Consider the following 17272-nt stretch of genomic DNA (forward strand, 5'->3'; position numbering starts at 1 on the left):
GAGAAATTTTACTTCAGTCTAAAACTAACTGCTCAGCAGTTTTAGAAAAGCAAGTCCTTAAGCACCTTCGATCCATTTGAAAGATGTTACAGGTCTGCAAAAATCTCCTTCAGCCATTCCTCAGCCTTATAAAAAATGGTATTCACTTCTGATAAAATGACAAAACATTTATTAAATAAATAAATAAGCTTCAAGCCTCGAGCATGTCCTAAACAGGAGCTCTCTATAGCATGCAACTCCCTTCGCTTGCCTGAAGTTTGTTCAGAAGTGGAACATTTTCTGTTCCTGGAATACTTTTAAAAGCCATTTTAACTGTTTCTCAACAATAGCATATCTTTTCCAGATCTTGCAACATAACTACTGATCTCAAACAAAAGAAGTTTATACACTAACCTGACCTGATCACTGCAAGAAACTAGAAATAACTTTCACCAGCAACAGATCCACCTTATCACAACCCTGAATAACTCCTGTCCACTTTTTGAGCTGAAGTAACGTTTGTTGTTTCCCTGAAGGGAACCCACACGAACAAGGGAGACAGAGGCAGGTATACGTGTGAACAGCCGCCCGAATCCCAAAGCTTGCCGACTGCTGGCTGTTGCAAGCAAGAGGTTGATTTGGTCCTTCTGTGAGTCTTGACCTCCCATGAAAACACGAAAATATCTCTGAGGGACTAGAAAATGTTAAAAAAAAACCCAAAACCTTACTGATCTATACCTAAAAGATTCCAGCCCTAGAGGAGGCGGGAGCCCCCCCTCACACACCGAACGCCCGCCAGGAAAACGAGCACCTAACGGCCGGTTACACACGTTACACGGTTACATACGGGCCCGGGCGTAGGCCGGCCGACCGCCAGCTCTCCAACCAGCGGCCGCACCCAGGCCCCTCGCAGCCCCCGACCTTACTGTGGCTTTTGCCACAAGGACACAGAGGCTGCGGGCCTGAGACTCGGAGTGGAAAGCTACCGCAGCGCGGGCGCCCGCTGGGGCTAGGGACCGGCCTCCTGCGCTCGCCAGCCCGCCCGGCAACCTGAGCGCGAGAGACGGAGCGACGCCTGCCCTCAGGATACGGCACACGCCGCCAGAGGCCGCTATTGTGCCGGCTCGGCCTGTCCCCTAGCGAGGGCGCCCCGCCCCTTCCCTCTATCCGCGCCCCGTGATTGGCCCGTCTGATCGCCCCTGAACCCCGCCCCCGGGCCGGGCGGAAGGGAGCGCGGGGGCGCGGCGGGCTGTCTGCGGGGCGGCGGCGGGAGGGCGTGCGGCCGGTGGGCGCTGGCGCCCGGGGAGCCGGGCAGCGCCTCGCCCTGACTTGGTGGCGCCGCTGCGGGGCACGCCGGCCCGGGGTCCTCTCCACCACTGAAGGGAGCGGAGCGACGGGAGCAAGGTGAGGGCGTAGGGCCGGGTCCCCCCAGCGCAGCGGCGGGTTTGGGCTTCTCTGCGCTGCGCCGGGCCCGTCTGTGGGGCGGTCGCGGTCTCTCCGTGCCGCCGGCGGGGCTGGCAGGTCGCTGGTCCGGCAGCGGAGCCCCCCGAGGCGGTGACGGGCAGGCCCGGGCATGTCCCGGGCAGGGGCGCGTGCGCGGTGCGCGGCCCCGCCGCTTCAGCCCGGGAGGGGGGCGGTGCGGGGCCGCCCGGCCTCGGAGGGGAGCGGGGAGAAGCGTTGTTGCGGGGGTCCGGGGGTGGCTGCGCGCACCCGAGCCTGCCGCCGGCCTGCGTTGGGGTCTGCGGGGCACCGCCGCTGCAGGCTGGCCGCCGGCGAGGGGGGGTGTCTCAGCGGGGTGTGGGGCTGTGTGTGGAGCTCCCTGGGGGTGTGGGGCGGTGTGAGGGGGGCTCGGGGGGGTGGGGGGGTGGCGTGCCTGGTGCCTCGGAGTGTTCCGCGTGTGTTGCTAATTGGTAAAAAAAAAATTAGAAACGAGTCCTTTACATAGCTACAAAGAAAGGGAAGTTTCTGTTTCTGCGGTAGAGACAGCTGCAACTTGGTCAGCTCTGCCCCGTTCAGCTGTTACACTTACATTTGTTTCTTGTTACAGATGATTGAAACACTTGTGACTACTGAAGCTCAGGAGCTGCTCTACCAGCTCACAGCCCTCCTGGAGCAAGAGTTAAGATGTCAGCCAAAGGCCTCTGGCCTGAGACTAATTGAATCTGCTCATGATAATGGCCTCCGAATGACTGCAAGGCTGCGAGACTTTGAAGTGAAAGATCTCCTCAGCTTAACTCAGTTCTTTGGCTTCCATACAGAGACGTTTTCACTGGCTGTGAATTTCTTAGATAGATTCTTGTCAAAAATGAAGGTAAGGCTTTTTAAAGTATAAGCTGTCAGTCATTAGTTTCTGCTCACTGCAGCCTTGTTGCTATTATAAGTTAGAACATGTTGGGTTTAGATGGCTAAAGGTTAAGCTCCTTCCACAGGTTCTGATTGCACAAGACCTAAAAAATGTCTTTCCCTGTTCAGGTTTGTAGTATTGTTAAGAAAGCTGTTACCTCTGGAGAAAAGAAGGAAGAGGGCATTGGTTTCAATTTAAGAATGCTGATAGGCTTGGAAATGCAGGCCATATTAATGGATTAGATCAAGACAGGTTGTCTTGCCTGTTACATGTGTACAAGAAGACCTTAAATTACTTCTTTCTTTATTGCGTTTCAACCTACCTGTAAGCCTCATGTGTATCGAGAGGCTCGATGCTGTTGATCACTTAGAATCTGGTAAAACATTTAGTTGGCATTCCGTTCTGCCATGCTGACCTGGGTTGGTTTTAGTTGTCTAACAAGACAGGATTACCACTGCACTATTTGGTCAAGAACAAAAGCTTGTTTTCCTTGTGTGTTAAAACAAAAATGAGAAAGCTAGATGGAGTGGATAGGAAAATCACGATTTGAAAGACTTCTGAATCCAAAATAAGCAGTAAAAGTGGGGAATGTAGTGCTATGGAATAAAATCAGTCATTTTATATATATATGTTACATATATGTCTGTGTGTATATATATACATAAAAGAGTAAAAAAATTTTTGTCGTAAACCAATGTATAAAACAGTAAGTCCTTAAAGGTTCTGATTAGGCTATTATAAAACCTCGTTAAGAAAACGGTTACGCCTCACTCAAAATATGTAGTTCTGCATTCTTGCTTTTTAGATGTAACAGTTTTCTCATCTAGTTAAATAAACAGAAGAATCTAAGTAGATAAAGGACTTACTGATCTTCAAAAAACAGAACACACACACCTGCCCCCCGTAATTTTTTCCTGAAATACATTGGTGCTTATTCTTGGAAAGTAACAAGGACTTTTTTTAGGTACAGCCTAAACACTTGGGCTGTGTTGGACTCAGCTGCTTCTACTTGGCTGTGAAGGCATCAGAAGAAGAAAGAAATGTTCCCTTGGCCACTGACTTAATTCGAATAAGCCAGTATAGGTTCACCGTTTCTGATATGATGAGAATGGAGAAAATCGTATTGGAGAAGCTGTGTTGGAAAGTCAAAGCTACAACAGCCTTCCAGTTTCTACAACTATATCATTCACTTATTCATGAGAATTTAAGCTGTGAAAGGTAAAATATCTAATACCTATTTTGCTATGACTGGTTATGATGAGGAAGTCTGTGTAGAAAAGTAAGCGGGGGAATTAACTTGAGTAATTCGCCTTTCTATATTAAAAAAAAAACACATAAACTTTTCCCTTGCTGGTAATACCATAAATATTTTGTGGTTTAACGTTATGATAATTTTAAATGTTTGCATAAGTAGATCTGAAGAGTAGTACGCTCTGATCCAAAAACCAAACTTGCTCAATAATGATGGTATAATAAATCTCTGCTTATGCTGCACTAAGTATTGCCTCATTGCAACGATTTCAAAATCTAGCTAAGAAAAAATTCCTTTAGCTGGTAAGCACTGAAATTTCTTGTTGATAAGCCTATTTTGACAATGTGACTCTCCCCAGTGGACCACAAGATTTATTTTTGGCATTAGGACTGCCAAAACTGAACACCTGTTTGACTGTAACCCTAGAACTTCTGGAACAAATGAGGCTTTTGTTTAGATAAGAAAGATTCTTGCCACCTCTTCGGGTTGCCAGGGTAGTGCTATCTTGATCAAGCATGCATTTTTGTTTTAACATTCACTCATGTTTTTTATTATAGGAGAAAATACCTTAATTTTGAGAGACTTGAGACCCAGCTTAAGGCATGTCACTGCAGAATCATGTTTTCTAAAGCCAAGGTAAACTTCTTGAAAGCATGAAGACAATGAGACTGCTGAAGCTTAACAAAGCAGTGTTTTAAAATATTTTCTTTCTCTCCAGCCTTCTGTCTTGGCACTGTCTATTATGGCACTAGAGATAGAAGAACAAAAACTGCCGGAGTTGACAGAGGCATTGGAATTTCTGCAGTTGCATTCCAGGGTATGTGTAGATAGAGTTTCAGGGAAGGAGGTAAAAATGTATGCAAGGGCCTACACAGTGGGGAAGGGGGAGATGCATTGGCATATTGGTTTCTTTTATGGCTTTGTTTTTGGTTTGGGGTTTTTTTTTTCCCATTTGGCTCGATATCCTTGGCTTCTTATTTTATGTAAAGAAGCTGAAAGTACATGTATGAAATAAGGATTTAATGACCTTTTAACATATGAGATTCTGTCTTGCTCTTTAGATAAATAACAGAGAGCTGACCTTCTGGAAGGAACTGGTGTTGAAGTGCCTTACAGAATATTCTTCGAGCAAGTGTTCCAAACCAAATGTTCAGAAATTAAAATGGATTGTGTCTGGACGTACAGCACGGCAGCTTAAACATAGCTACTACAGAATAACACACCTTCCTACAATTCCAGAGACGAGCTCATAATAGGTAAGTCCTTGTAAAATAAACTTCTGATAATGTGGAAGCAATTAGCTGTTAACTACCTCAAAGTTTCTTATTCTGTATAGGTAACCTGTTGAAGACATTTAACGTAAATGTTAGGCCCATCATAGAGGCTGATCTGTTGTCATGCTCATGATTGAGCCAGTGCTGTACCTAAAGAAGTGGCAACCTGAAATATGAATGTTGGAGACAGAACTGATCCTCTGGTGTGCTGTCGGAGCAGAAATGTGTTCTACAGACATTGGGACCTCATTCAAACTAAAATATGGAGTAAAACTGGTAAAAAGGCAGAGGAAAAAACTTGGCTTGCTCCTATCTTAAAAAGAATTGGCCAAGAGGAAACAGTTCCATATTCGAATAAGTTTATTGTAATCATTCACTTAAACCACTTCAAAGGAAGATTGTTTTATACAGTTTTACTTGCATAACTGTCAGTAAACTCTAAAAACTGTAACTCTGTTTTTCATACTGCTGGTTTTGTTACTCTGTAGAAATTGTGATCTACTTGTGTTTCCTAGACTTTAATTCCTAAGGCTACATAATTTCTGTAACAGCTGTCTTACTGTTGTCTTGCTATATTAATGTCTGATGCTTTGTTTGGCTCTTGTGGAAAGCCCTTCAGTTGACTGGTTGGTTGTTTGTTTTTCTGTACAGGAATACAATACAATGAGGAGAGACCCATCCTGTGACCTTGTCAACAGACACATGAATCTGAGAAACGAAGTCTGAAATGTCATCTTAATGAAGAACTCAACTCATAGGAAGAATATGTAATAAAAATCCTTCCAGCAAATGTTCTTTTCATGATGATTACAACAATATTCAGTGTCAGTTTTCAGTCTTATTTGTTAGACTGTTTACTGTTCAGTGAAATGCCACAATACTGTTACAAGGAATTTTAACATCTTATAGTTTGTAGAGCAGCTTGTGTAGTCTAACCTTGGTTTACTGTAACTGCAGGTGCTGAGTTACATACTTAGTTTTAAAACTCTGGTTTACTTTCCAAAGATTACGTGACCCTACGAAAACAACATGTGCAGTAGCATAGTGCTGCAGTGTGTCTCTCACTAAAGACTAATCCTGCTCAGTATTGATGACAATAGCAAATGCTGTTTGGGCACCATCATGTGTCCACTTGTTCCTGCTGGGCAGGGCACTGGCCTTCTGCCGTAGAAGCATTAAAAATAAATAGAACTAGGCTGTGTGACATCCACTGAACATGTCAATTAGCTAGAGCAGGAGAAAAGAGAAGCCGTATTGCATCGCCTTATAAAAGGTAGACACTAATACAGCATCAGTAGCTTCAGTGTTTTCAAAGAGGTGTAGTTTACTGAGATTAAAAATTATTTCTTGGAGTGTAAAACCTTTGTGCTACCTAATGAAGGCTGAGGGAAAGTACTGGGTCACCTGCCCTAAATCTGACATCGGTTTTCTCAAGTTTCACTGTGCAAAAGGTAAATCCTGATGCTGAATGGGTGCATTTTTATAGGCACAGTAGGAGCAGGGCTAATGCCCCATCTTGGCCTATGTGTAGGAGCAATCTAGTTGAGAAACACTGAAGAGTGCTTCAACTATCATCTCCTTGATGGCAAGTTTTGTAAAATACAACTGCTTGTTTCTGAAGACTGATTAGTACTTGAGGCATATGCTTCTGGTACTAACAATGAAGTGAATAATAAGAATGTATTGTATGTAAAATGAATAGGGGTGTTGGAGGAATGTTGCTAATGGCCTCCAGAATTCTGTGTCACTGTGGAGCAGAGGCTGTTAGTGATAGGCTGTTAATTAATTGCCATATGAACTGACTTGGTGGAGAAGGAGAGATCAGATTGTTCTGAGTATAGTATGGGCTTAGATGTTGGCCAACCAGTTATTTCTCCTTTATGGTAATTAGCTGAGGGGTAAACCATTCCTTGTGTATCTCAAACTGATTAAACCTTTCACAGAAGACTTCATACCAAAGCTCTATACTGGACAAATCGAGCCGCCTCATGAACTCATGGGAGTGATTACACCACATAACGTGTAATTGGGTTTTGCACCTGCCAGTGCTATTGGTGTTGTGCTGGCCTGTGAAAAGCATACAAGTGCTTCGGACAAAGGTGTGGTCAGCCTGCTGAGAGAGGTCGAGAAGATGCTGTGTGCAATTGTCATGTTTCAATATTAAGATGTACCTTTCAATTAAAGATTGAATTGTGCTTAATGGAGGAACTTTTTCCCCTGTTTGTTATAAAATATCTTACTGGGAAGCCCATAAAGTGACTTAAATCTGAACAGTTTGTGGAAAATTTCCATGCAGGAAGCAAGAGATCATGGAGAATTTTTTTAAGAGGTTGAAGGTGCATGGGAAAGGCTAGTGAATCAACAGGAAAAACTCAAGGTGCTTGATTTAATTATTTCAACTTGGCCCATGATTATATTATTTGAGATACGAAAGTCTCAAAATTGAAAAGACTGACTTAAATTTGAACAGTCAAGGCTAATTAGTTATCAACTCTCTTCCATGATATACCTAATAGTACATATCACCTGTTTCTGTACATCGCAATGAATACATGGATGCAGTGGTACATTTCACCCCCTCCTTTGGGCTACTCCGTGACATCCCCATCTGGCCTTAGCGTTTGTGTAAGGAGCTGGGTGGTTAAGCACTCTTTGACCATAGGAGCAACTCTTGCATGGCTAAGGTGGGGAATGACACTGTACCAGGAGCTCCTATTGGCTGGCCAAGGCAGGCAATGAGCTGGGACAACTGGTTATTCACTGACAGCCCATGAACATTCCTTACTTGGATTGTAGCCAGAGTAGAAAAGTACCATTGTTACTGGAATCTTGAAAAATTAGCAACTCTGCTTATGGCCAGGATGGAAATTTATAGATGACTAAAGGCAATCATCTCATAATCTTATAAACAGTGGTCCTAAGTAAAACCCTTTGAGCTCTCCTGAACTGCAGCATGCTATGACCAGCTCCCTCTGAGCGGGATGCTGCTCAGAGCTCACAGACTCCCAAGTTTGGGATACTAGGTGGACTGAAAGTTGCTGACGGGGCCTGGGCTGATAACCAGGCTTGTCGAGGCTGAGCACTTTGCCTGTTGAGAAGCACAAAGGCATTAGATGTACTTCACTGAACTCGAGGGGAACTTTTAACAGGTACATTTGTGCATGTATCTCTATACATCTAGTGCTTGTGGTGTGTGTGAATTGATTTAGGTATCTCATAAGTATAGTACAAGTATTACCATCTTGAATCCATAGTAAACCACTTCTGTAATTTAAGTAAATCCTATTGATTCACTTCATAAATGTTACAATAGTCATAGATTAAGCGCTGCTAAAATCTTACATTCGATCTTAAACTGTGAATTAACCTTAGACATTCTTTAGATATAAACCGTTGTCCAAGTCTGAGACTAAGATTGGACCTAGCTGCACTTAAGCTCTGTTAAGAGTTTAGAAAGCAAAGGGGGTCTGTTCTGAACTTCGTGACTCAATGGGAGGATCTCCCTTACCCTTCTACATCTGTGATCCCTCTGTAAATAATTTTGGCTCAATTCTAACTCAATTTTAATTTGATTTATCTTTATGTGTTCTATTAATGGAATAAGTAATAGAGTAGACCTTGCCATCAAACTCTGTGAAGTCACGTTTCCACAAGCTCACAGTAAAACTATTTTGCTTATGCCTTTGATGGAGATTCTTTAAGCGACCTAGCCTAATCCACTCATTTCGGGACAAATGGGCATGGTCGGCAGGATGGCAAGTGATCTTGCTGATTACTTAGAAAAACATGGAATAAATCCAAGTCCTAAATTCTCAGAAGAATGAGCTCATGATAACTGGCATGATGGGAAAGCTGTAGAAGAACAGTTACAGGCAGCCAGAGGCAATACAAAAGATGGAAGAGGAATTATTTGTAAAATGTTAGGTACCTGCCCACAAGCTGCTTATCAGTATAGGAAGAATGGCAATAAAAAGGAACAGGACCTAAAGGAAGACATAGAAGGCAGAAAGGCAGCTGAATTAATACTGGCTTTGGCAACTAAGCAGCTTCAGAAACACTTAGAGGAAGAAAAGGAAGAAACACAAAAGTTGGAAGAAAAGGTTGAGATGGTGCTCATGTGGGCCCCACACCTGCCTAACGGCATGCAAATTAAGAAATCAGTACTGTCCCCAGAGCATTGGGATGGTGATATTTGGGGTGATCCTAATGACTATGATGAGGGAAATGATAACTCCTTGTTCCCCTCAGATTCCTCTGAATATAAGGCTAGACTCATCATTAAAACAGAATATATTTTGATTCCAGTCAGTTCTCAACAACAATTAATGGAATTTCTAATAGCTACAGGAGCATGAAGTTCAATACTAAGAACGATGCTGAGAAGCTGGGTGTGCGACCTGGATGGCAAAGAGCTAAAGTCACTGCAGTAAATGAAGTGAGTGTTATTTGTTCATCTGTAGCTCCCAGGTGAGAGGCACGTGTGCTGTTCCTGCTTTGCAGTTACAGATCACGATGAAACCATTTGGGGTTTTGATGTTTCCAACGGCCAAACCTGCTGCCTGCCACATGGCACACCGTATGGTTCTTCGGTTCAAATACTGACAGTCCCCCCGGAACAGACACCAGGAGGCCACAGCGCGTGTGCTCTGCCCAGCACCTGCACTCCCCCACCCAAAGATCACTAATGCATCGCAATACCCAATTTCAGCTGACGTACAAAAGGGAATTTGTGAAGTCACTGCTGATTTAGAAAAATGACAAATCATCTCCAGAACCCACTCCCCATATAATTCACCAGTTGGGCCAGCCCCAAAACCTTACAATTGATTACTGGTGTGTGAATGCCAATACAGCCCCACTAACAACTCCAGTACCTAATATTGCAGCCCTAACAGCCACACTACAAGCAGCTGACCACCTATGAATGGCAGCAATAGATGTAAAAGAAAAATTATTTATGGTCCCCTTACAATAAGAAGATAAATTTGTTTTTACTTGGGAAGGTATACAGTACAGCTTTAACAGGCTCCCACAGGGGTATAAACACCCACGATGGCGCTTACTGAACTGTTACAAACAGCCCCACTTCCTTAAAAGGTAAAACCATACCAATATATAGATGATATTCCAATCAGAGGAGAATCTCCTGAAGAAGCAAGTAAGGCAAGCACTAAATGAAGCAGAAGTTGAAATCCTACCTGAAAAATGTCAGGGACTGAGCAGAGAGGTGAAGTTTTTTGGGTACTCTGTGGGTAATATGTTGATCCCTCCAAACACCTTGGAAAAAACAACAATTACAGATACTCCAATCCAGGAAAGAATTACAACAACTTATGGGTACCCTAGGATATCAGAGAAAACATGTACCTGGATTTTCAATCATTGCTTGCCCATTATATTTGCTTTAATTAAAAGGAAAGCTATGGAGATGGAATCCAGAACATGAAGCAGCAATCAAAACTCTTAACACTGGAGTTAAAAGTTGTATCAGTCCTTGGGATCACTACCTCCCCACAACCCTATTAAAGCAGCATGGGGTTTTGCAGAACATGGTTTTTATTGTAAACCTACTCCAAACTGCCTCCAATGGACTGAAGAGATCTTTACTGCGCAGCTCGACCACATTTAAAGAGATAGAACCGAAATACTCTTGAGTCAGAAAAGGGACTTATGTCTTTAGTCTGAGCAGTTAAACAAGCTGAACAAATAAGGGGTAACCTGTCTGGAAAAAAACCCACTGAGACATACTGTTTTCCCTTTCCAGAAATGATACTGGGAACAATACCAACACACCGTCCCTGGAGATGGAGTTAACTATGCAAGGATTGCTTATCCTTCTTGCAGGAGTAATCACTGGCAGCATGAACCAAATTCAGTTCACACTTTAACAAGCTCAACCCACAGGGTGGAGACCCTCACCTCTTTCATTTATGCTAATTGACCCAGTAACTACAGCCCGTTATGTAGCATACGTGTTTCTCAGGTGTGGGTACAATCTACTGTAACAGCAATTATAAGAGAAGGTGAAGAGGGCACCTTAACCACTGAAATTCAAAAGGTAATTTCGGATAATGCAATCCTCCCTGAGAAGCCCATGCTGGAGCAGGCTTGCTGGCAGGGCTTGTGACCCCGCAGGGGACCCATGCTGGAGCAGTGTGTGAAGAACTGCAACCCATGGGAAGGATTCACGTTGGAGGAGTTCATGGAGTCTCCCATGGGAGGCACTTCATGCTGGAGCAGGGGAAGGATGCAAGGAGGAAGAATCGGCAGAGAGTGTGTGATGAACCGACCATGATGCCCATTCCCTGTCCCCTTGCACTGCTTGGAGCGGGGTGGTATTTGAGAGTAAAGTTGAGCCCAGAAAGAAGGAAGGGTTGTGGGGAAAAGGTGTTTTTAAGCTTTGATTTTTGGTTGTTATTATCCTGTGCTGATTTGAATGGTAATTAAATTAATTTCCCAACTTGAGTCTGTTTTGGCCATGATGGTAGCTGCTGAGTGATCTCCCTGCCCTTATTTTGATCCATGAGCCTTTTGTTACATTTTTTTCTTCACTGTCTGGTAGAGGAGGGGAGTGCAAAGAGTGGCTTTGGTGGACACCTGGCCTCCAGCCAGGGCCAACCCACCACAATAACACTGTTTAACAATGTTAAACTTTAAGCAACGGCACCTAAACCACTCATTTCACACCAATGGATGAATGATGCTTGCTTAAGAGAATCTGGCAGGCATTTCTAATGCCAAGATTTGAGTTTTTGCACTGATCCGAGCATCCTGGCTTGACTAGGTGCAAGTTTAGCTATACATTTCTGTGCCTGACTGACTCAGAGCAGCTATGGTCCTTTCCATAAAAGGAGCAATTCTGTGGCACTACTCTGAGCTGATATTGAACCAGATAAATGAAAAAATGCCAGTAGACTGTCCTCCACTCATTTGCTTAGTAGAGTAGCACACAATGCACAGGACTATCTCCTATAGAGTGGGTTGCTCTGGATACTGTATCACATACCCAAATCTATGCATCTGTCAAATACCTGTTACTACTTGTCTAAGAAGCAAGGGATTCAATCCCAGTGAACTGTTGTGAGATGGAACACAAACCACCACCTGTTATAGACTGAGAACCTGGTAGATACTAATTCAGGAGAGTCACAGCATCAAATATCCTTTCATTTTCATCTAGATTATTCTAAAACTGAAGGTCTGTTAACTTACAGTAGATGATAGAAGTAGCTAATCAAGTAGATCAAACCTTTCCTCTTTAAACAATTCAGAGTCGTGATGCCTGAATACGTACTTCAAAGCTGTCCTCTTTCCTTGATGTCAGCCTTGGGCTTAGCTGTGGGATGACTCTCATGCTGCTTCATAAAGCAGAAAACACGGGAATAAAGTTTAGCTTTGGAAGTGCATTTAGTGAAATCAAGTTCACGCACTAAGTGTAGATGCCATTCTAAACCTCTGCTACAAGCAAAACACATACAAAACCATCCTGTGTAAACCAACCGCTGTAACAAAAAATACTATTTCACTGGACAGTGCTTCAGCATTCTGACGCAACATTAACTGTTTTCTGTCATCTTTCTGTCTTCAGTTACTTTTGCAGCAGTCTTGTTCGTTTTTTAACTGCGCCATCCACCTTCTATACCAGGATCATGGTAAGGACACAAATCCTCATAGCCATAAACCAGAGTTTGATACCACGCTACTTTCCTTTGTCTTCTGTACAGTATGGCAAGTTAAACCCAAGGACAGCATACGGACTTTACATTCTGTAGAGATGACATGGGTAGAAGGAGCACACCTGATTATTTCAGGAGTATTAATGCTTGCTTGCTTGTACAAGAAAGCAGTGGATGTAATTATAATGAAAGCATTTTTCTTCTACTATTGCTTTATTTTTGCCATATGCCAACTGAAACAATGTCGCAATTTTAGAAATAAGGCTCAGCAGTATGACGGACAGCTACTGGCAATTTCTCTCCAGTGAGACTTCTGCTTAGGACTTAAGTATAGGCAGTAGGTTCAGTGTTCAGAAAACAACAGGATTTGGCAATCATGTTTTCTTGCCCTGTTGGTCCATTTGACACAGCCTTCATCCTGTATATTACTGTGGTTGGAGTGCTTCTCAGCTGCATGCTTAACAATGAGTAGAAAATTTCTGATACATAATTGGCACATGCAAAATATTATATCATGCATACAGCCAAGTTTAAAATGTAGCTACTAAAACTGTATATACAAAAATCTACAGCTTCTTATATATGCTATTAACAACTTGTGCTATATGCTGGTAATGAATAGATGCAAGATACCATTTCCTACTAAAGGACTGCCTTTTCCTTTCAAAAGTCATTATACTCTATTGCTTTCAAAATCATAAATATTTATACTGAAAGACTATATCACATAAACACATAAAGTTATTTCTATCCAGACTCACACCTGACCTTTCAGTTTTCTAGCATCACTTACCTGGTAGCAAGTATTAATCATTAGTGCTATCTGTGACAGCACGGTGGACTGTAAAACCTTATTTGAGGCAAGATGCAGTAGTTGTTTTATTTAAATCACTTTTTAGAATGACAGTTATGAGTTCTCAGAGGGCTGCTACAGAGAGAAAGTGTAACTGTAGCTATCCTAATATCCTTCCCGGTGCAAGTTAAGAGAAAATATTAAACATCTTTCTCTTAACATGTATTCTTCAGTGGTGAACAAGATATTCTTGCATAAAGACAAGTGGTATATTCATAACTGACTAGTTTGCTATGGTGTTTCTAAAAAACCCCAAAACATCCAAACCCAACATTCTGCTTAAAGATATTACTTTTTTTGTGTACAGCTTTCTCTATAGTTTGTCCCTTAGTATTAGAAAGTTATCGTAGGTTACTTTGTCTTCGTTCTACTGGAAGAGATCTTCTTTCTATTCACTGAAGTAATTACTTGACAACAATCTGTTGAAAAGATTGCCAATTGCTGAAGTCTTCACCAGTTACACGATTCCAGTCCTTAAGTGTAATGTGTAATTCCTCTCAAGGAACAATGATAAAAACAGTTTACTTTTCAAGACTAGAAAAGTCCGGTCCTCCTTTGCTGTAATTTCCAGAAATTTCTGCCCCGCTGAAATCAAATCCAGGGTTCTGATGGAGTTAAGAAAAAAGTTTAACAGATTATTTGTAATAAAAATGTTTTTTAAAAAAACAACCAACCAACCAACAAAAAGTCCCAGACTGTTTCTGTTAATATTCTGCCATTGTAACAAGAACATATAACAATCAGCTTGTCATCCATTTTCACGGCACTGAAATTCTTGGAAAATGCATCAACAAATAAACCTTGAATTGTCATTGTTCCATTGCCTTCTGCTGAAGTGACTTTGTAACGCTGTTCTCAATTTGGCAAGCACTTATATCCTCCAGTAAAGAAATATTAACGGAAATTCAAGAAAAAATTCTGGCTCCTGGTATCCCTTGAAATGACTGTTTGAAAATATAAGTACCTGCCATACTGGACAACAAGTTTCATAAAAATTATATTCTTTGTTGCAGTATGTAGTGTTAACAGCTGATTCAGCTGTTAAGTACCAAGTTGTAATTATCCAGCTCTGCAGACTTGCATAGGTATAGTTGCATGCTAAAGGTGCACCAAAACAGTTTAAGTAATTTCAGTAAAAGGGCAAGGAACATATTTCCTAGCCAACTACTCTACAGTATCTGACATTATAAACAAACATATTCAATAGAGCTTGATGTTATAAGTTTCTTGTAAATATGGCTATGTCACAATTCCAGATAATAACAGAAATTGTTTATAGTGTAACTTAAGTGAGAAGTTGTTAGTATTATGCAACAAACCTTACAACAGCAGTACCACCCCCAAACCCAACTTTACACAAAACCTTCAGAGAGACTACAGACAAAATAACCTCTTGAAAGTAAACTGATTAAGTCTCATGCGCTTTCCATATATAGTGAACTACAGTATATGTTTCCATGGCACTGGAGAGCAGAACAATTTTATTCAGCTGTCAAGCCACAACCTCTGCGTGCAAACACAAAATAAAAAAAGTAATTATGGCCAGCTTGCCTCTCTTTGGAATCGCTCCAGTGTAAGTTTCCGTTGCATCTGGTCCTGTACCCAAGGATCAGCGGCATATTCATCTTCTAACAGTGATGTCCAACAATTTCCAGCATCTCGATTCGTCTTCATTAGAACAATTCGTATCAGCTTCCTATCTTCTGTTGAATGAAAACAGACACATAAAACAACTGTTAAACTCGATCCTACATGCTAGTCTTTTTCGTTCTTTTGGTGAATTCAGCATTAACAAGCATAGGATTTTTTTGGTGAAGTAATCTAAAATCTTAATGCCAATGCCAACAGGGATATTGATAAATACATAAAGATGAACAAGAAACAGACTGAAGCAAACATAGCCTATACATCTCTCCTCTTTCTGTCCTGTAAAATGCTGAAAATGTTTTAAGGGATTAAAACACAGTTCATAAGTACTTCCATTGCAAATATAGACTAACCTGTTAGAAAGGCTCAAAACAGAGAAAAGATTTAATTTATTAATGTATACACCTGAGCTAAGGCAATAATGAAGGATCTGAGGTCAGGCTTTACAGAGTTATTACCAATAAAAGCCAGAACTAAGTTTTAGCAACATATGGAAGTATAATCAATTTATTTAGATGCAGATTGTATGCCTATAGACAATATATTGGATGTAAATTTCGAAGTTAACATGTAGGATGTTTAGTTCTACTTAACGGAATAAATACAGCGTTATAAAATGTATTTTGAAGATTATCTGCATACTGGAAAAGGGTAGGCTTCACTGCACAGTGTTTATTTACACTTCTAGTTTAAGTTACTAAATAATTGATCAATATTTAGACTAAATATTGAACAGGAAACAAAATGTACATAGGAAAACATTAAACGAGAGGCACAGTCCACAAATATGACTGCCAAAACCCAAAATATTCAAAACACTTTACAATATTTATGATTTAATGATCAGAGCAGCTTTTTTTTCTCATCCATAGGTGATCTTTAGATTGCTTTTTGATTCTCTCAGAGTCTAGGTTTTGTCACCTATCCCAAAAATATGATGTGTAACAGACAAAAAACTAAGAAAAGTAGCAATTATGGAGAGGCACAGACCACATAACTGTACCATACTTGTCTAGCTTTAACGAGGGTTTGCAAAAAAATTCCCACTATATGGAAGCATTTGTAATCCACTGACCACTGCCTTCCAAGGGATGGCATTTTTCCATTAATGTTAACCTCTGGGACTTTGGTCTCTTTTTTAATAAGTTGCCTTTTTTACTAAGCTATGTGCAGGGAATAAAGTCATCTTTCCTTTGGAGAAAAAAAAAAAAAACAAACCAAAAACCAAAAAACAAACCAGGGGATGAACTCTTCCACAGCATCTTGAGTTCTACTGCCCTCATAACATCACTTCAGATGTAAGTTATTACCTAACGTCCAGGTTCCTTCATCAGTGATCGTAGAGTCAAAGAGTTTCCCCTGCAAAACACATATACAAAGTACAAAACAGGCAAAGCTGTTCAGCATCCAGTGCAAATTGAACAACCTACCTTCTTGTTTTCTGATCTGGCCCTACCAGTACAGACTTACACATGAACTATGAAAGAATAATTTTCTGTGACACAACTTTTTTTCTTTTTTAATTAAGCATTTAAAACGGTTAAAGTACCTGTCATCATGTCAATTAATCGAAAAGGCTTCCGTTTCCCAGAGGGCAATATCATTTTTAGGACTTGCCAGCCTTTCTACCAGGAGTGAGGTGCAGCCGTGGTGCGAGGCAGAAGAACAGACTGCTCGCTACCACTTCTTTTTTCTGTAGAAAATCTGCTTTTGCTCGGGTTGTTTGGGCTTTCGGCAGCGGCCCAAGCAACGCGCTTCAACACCGCCCGCCGGTGTTCAATAGAACACAAACCCAGACAGTTGGTGGTCTTTATTTACCCCCCGCCTTTAAAAGATGGTGCAGCCCGACCAAACTACTCTAATAACGCTCCCTTGTATCAAACGCTAAGTAACTAAATGCGGGGGGAAGCGCCGTGGTCCGCGGGCCACCGCCACCACCACCCCCGCCCCTCCCCCCCCGCTGCGCCTCAGGTGCCCGCGGCCCGGGCGGCCCATACCTGCAGCACCTCCCGGTCCCGCACGGATAGCGCGATGTGCCGGCTCTGCAGGCTGCAGCGCACGTCCTTAGCGCGGGTGCCCGGCGGCACCTGCACCTCGATGAACACCTCCTCCAGGGTCTGGTACCAGCGGCCCCAGGGCGTCCCGCAGGGCACCACCCCGCTCCGCTCCTCGAAGGGAGCCGACATGGGCGACGGCGGCGTAACCCCGCCCCCGCCGGGCCGCGCGCAGCCCGCGCATGCGCACAGT

At 42.4% G+C, this 17272-nt stretch overlaps 2 protein-coding genes across 3 annotated transcripts; one reads left to right on the forward strand and one right to left on the reverse strand.

Moving 5' to 3' along the window:
* Positions 1-1199: 1199 nt before the first annotated feature.
* On the forward strand, positions 1200-7049 carry CCNG1 (cyclin G1). 2 transcript variants are annotated; one of them, XM_040604021.1, is made up of 7 exons: positions 1200-1383; positions 2027-2290; positions 3288-3541; positions 4133-4211; positions 4294-4392; positions 4637-4831; positions 5501-7049. In XM_040604021.1, exons 2-6 carry the CDS (start codon positions 2027-2029, stop codon positions 4826-4828), a joined length of 888 nt encoding a protein of 295 aa, XP_040459955.1. In that variant the 5' UTR covers positions 1200-1383; the 3' UTR covers positions 4829-4831; positions 5501-7049. The 2 variants fall into 2 exon arrangements, with proteins under 2 accessions (XP_040459955.1, XP_040459956.1); XM_040604022.1 differs by lacking the exon at positions 5501-7049 and adding an exon at positions 4912-5444.
* Positions 7050-13379: 6330 nt separating this feature from the next.
* NUDCD2 (NudC domain containing 2) lies at positions 13380-17248 on the reverse strand. The gene is made up of 4 exons (XM_040604023.1): positions 17023-17248; positions 16336-16384; positions 14930-15081; positions 13380-13983 (listed from the first exon to the last, which is right to left on the reverse strand). Exons 1-4 carry the CDS (start codon positions 17209-17211, stop codon positions 13900-13902), a joined length of 474 nt encoding a protein of 157 aa, XP_040459957.1. The 5' UTR covers positions 17212-17248; the 3' UTR covers positions 13380-13899.
* Positions 17249-17272: the final 24 nt, after the last annotated feature.

The sequence above is a fragment of the Falco naumanni genome, chromosome 8 (assembly GCF_017639655.2).
Source record: "Falco naumanni isolate bFalNau1 chromosome 8, bFalNau1.pat, whole genome shotgun sequence".
Taxonomy (NCBI): Eukaryota; Metazoa; Chordata; class Aves; order Falconiformes; family Falconidae; genus Falco; species Falco naumanni.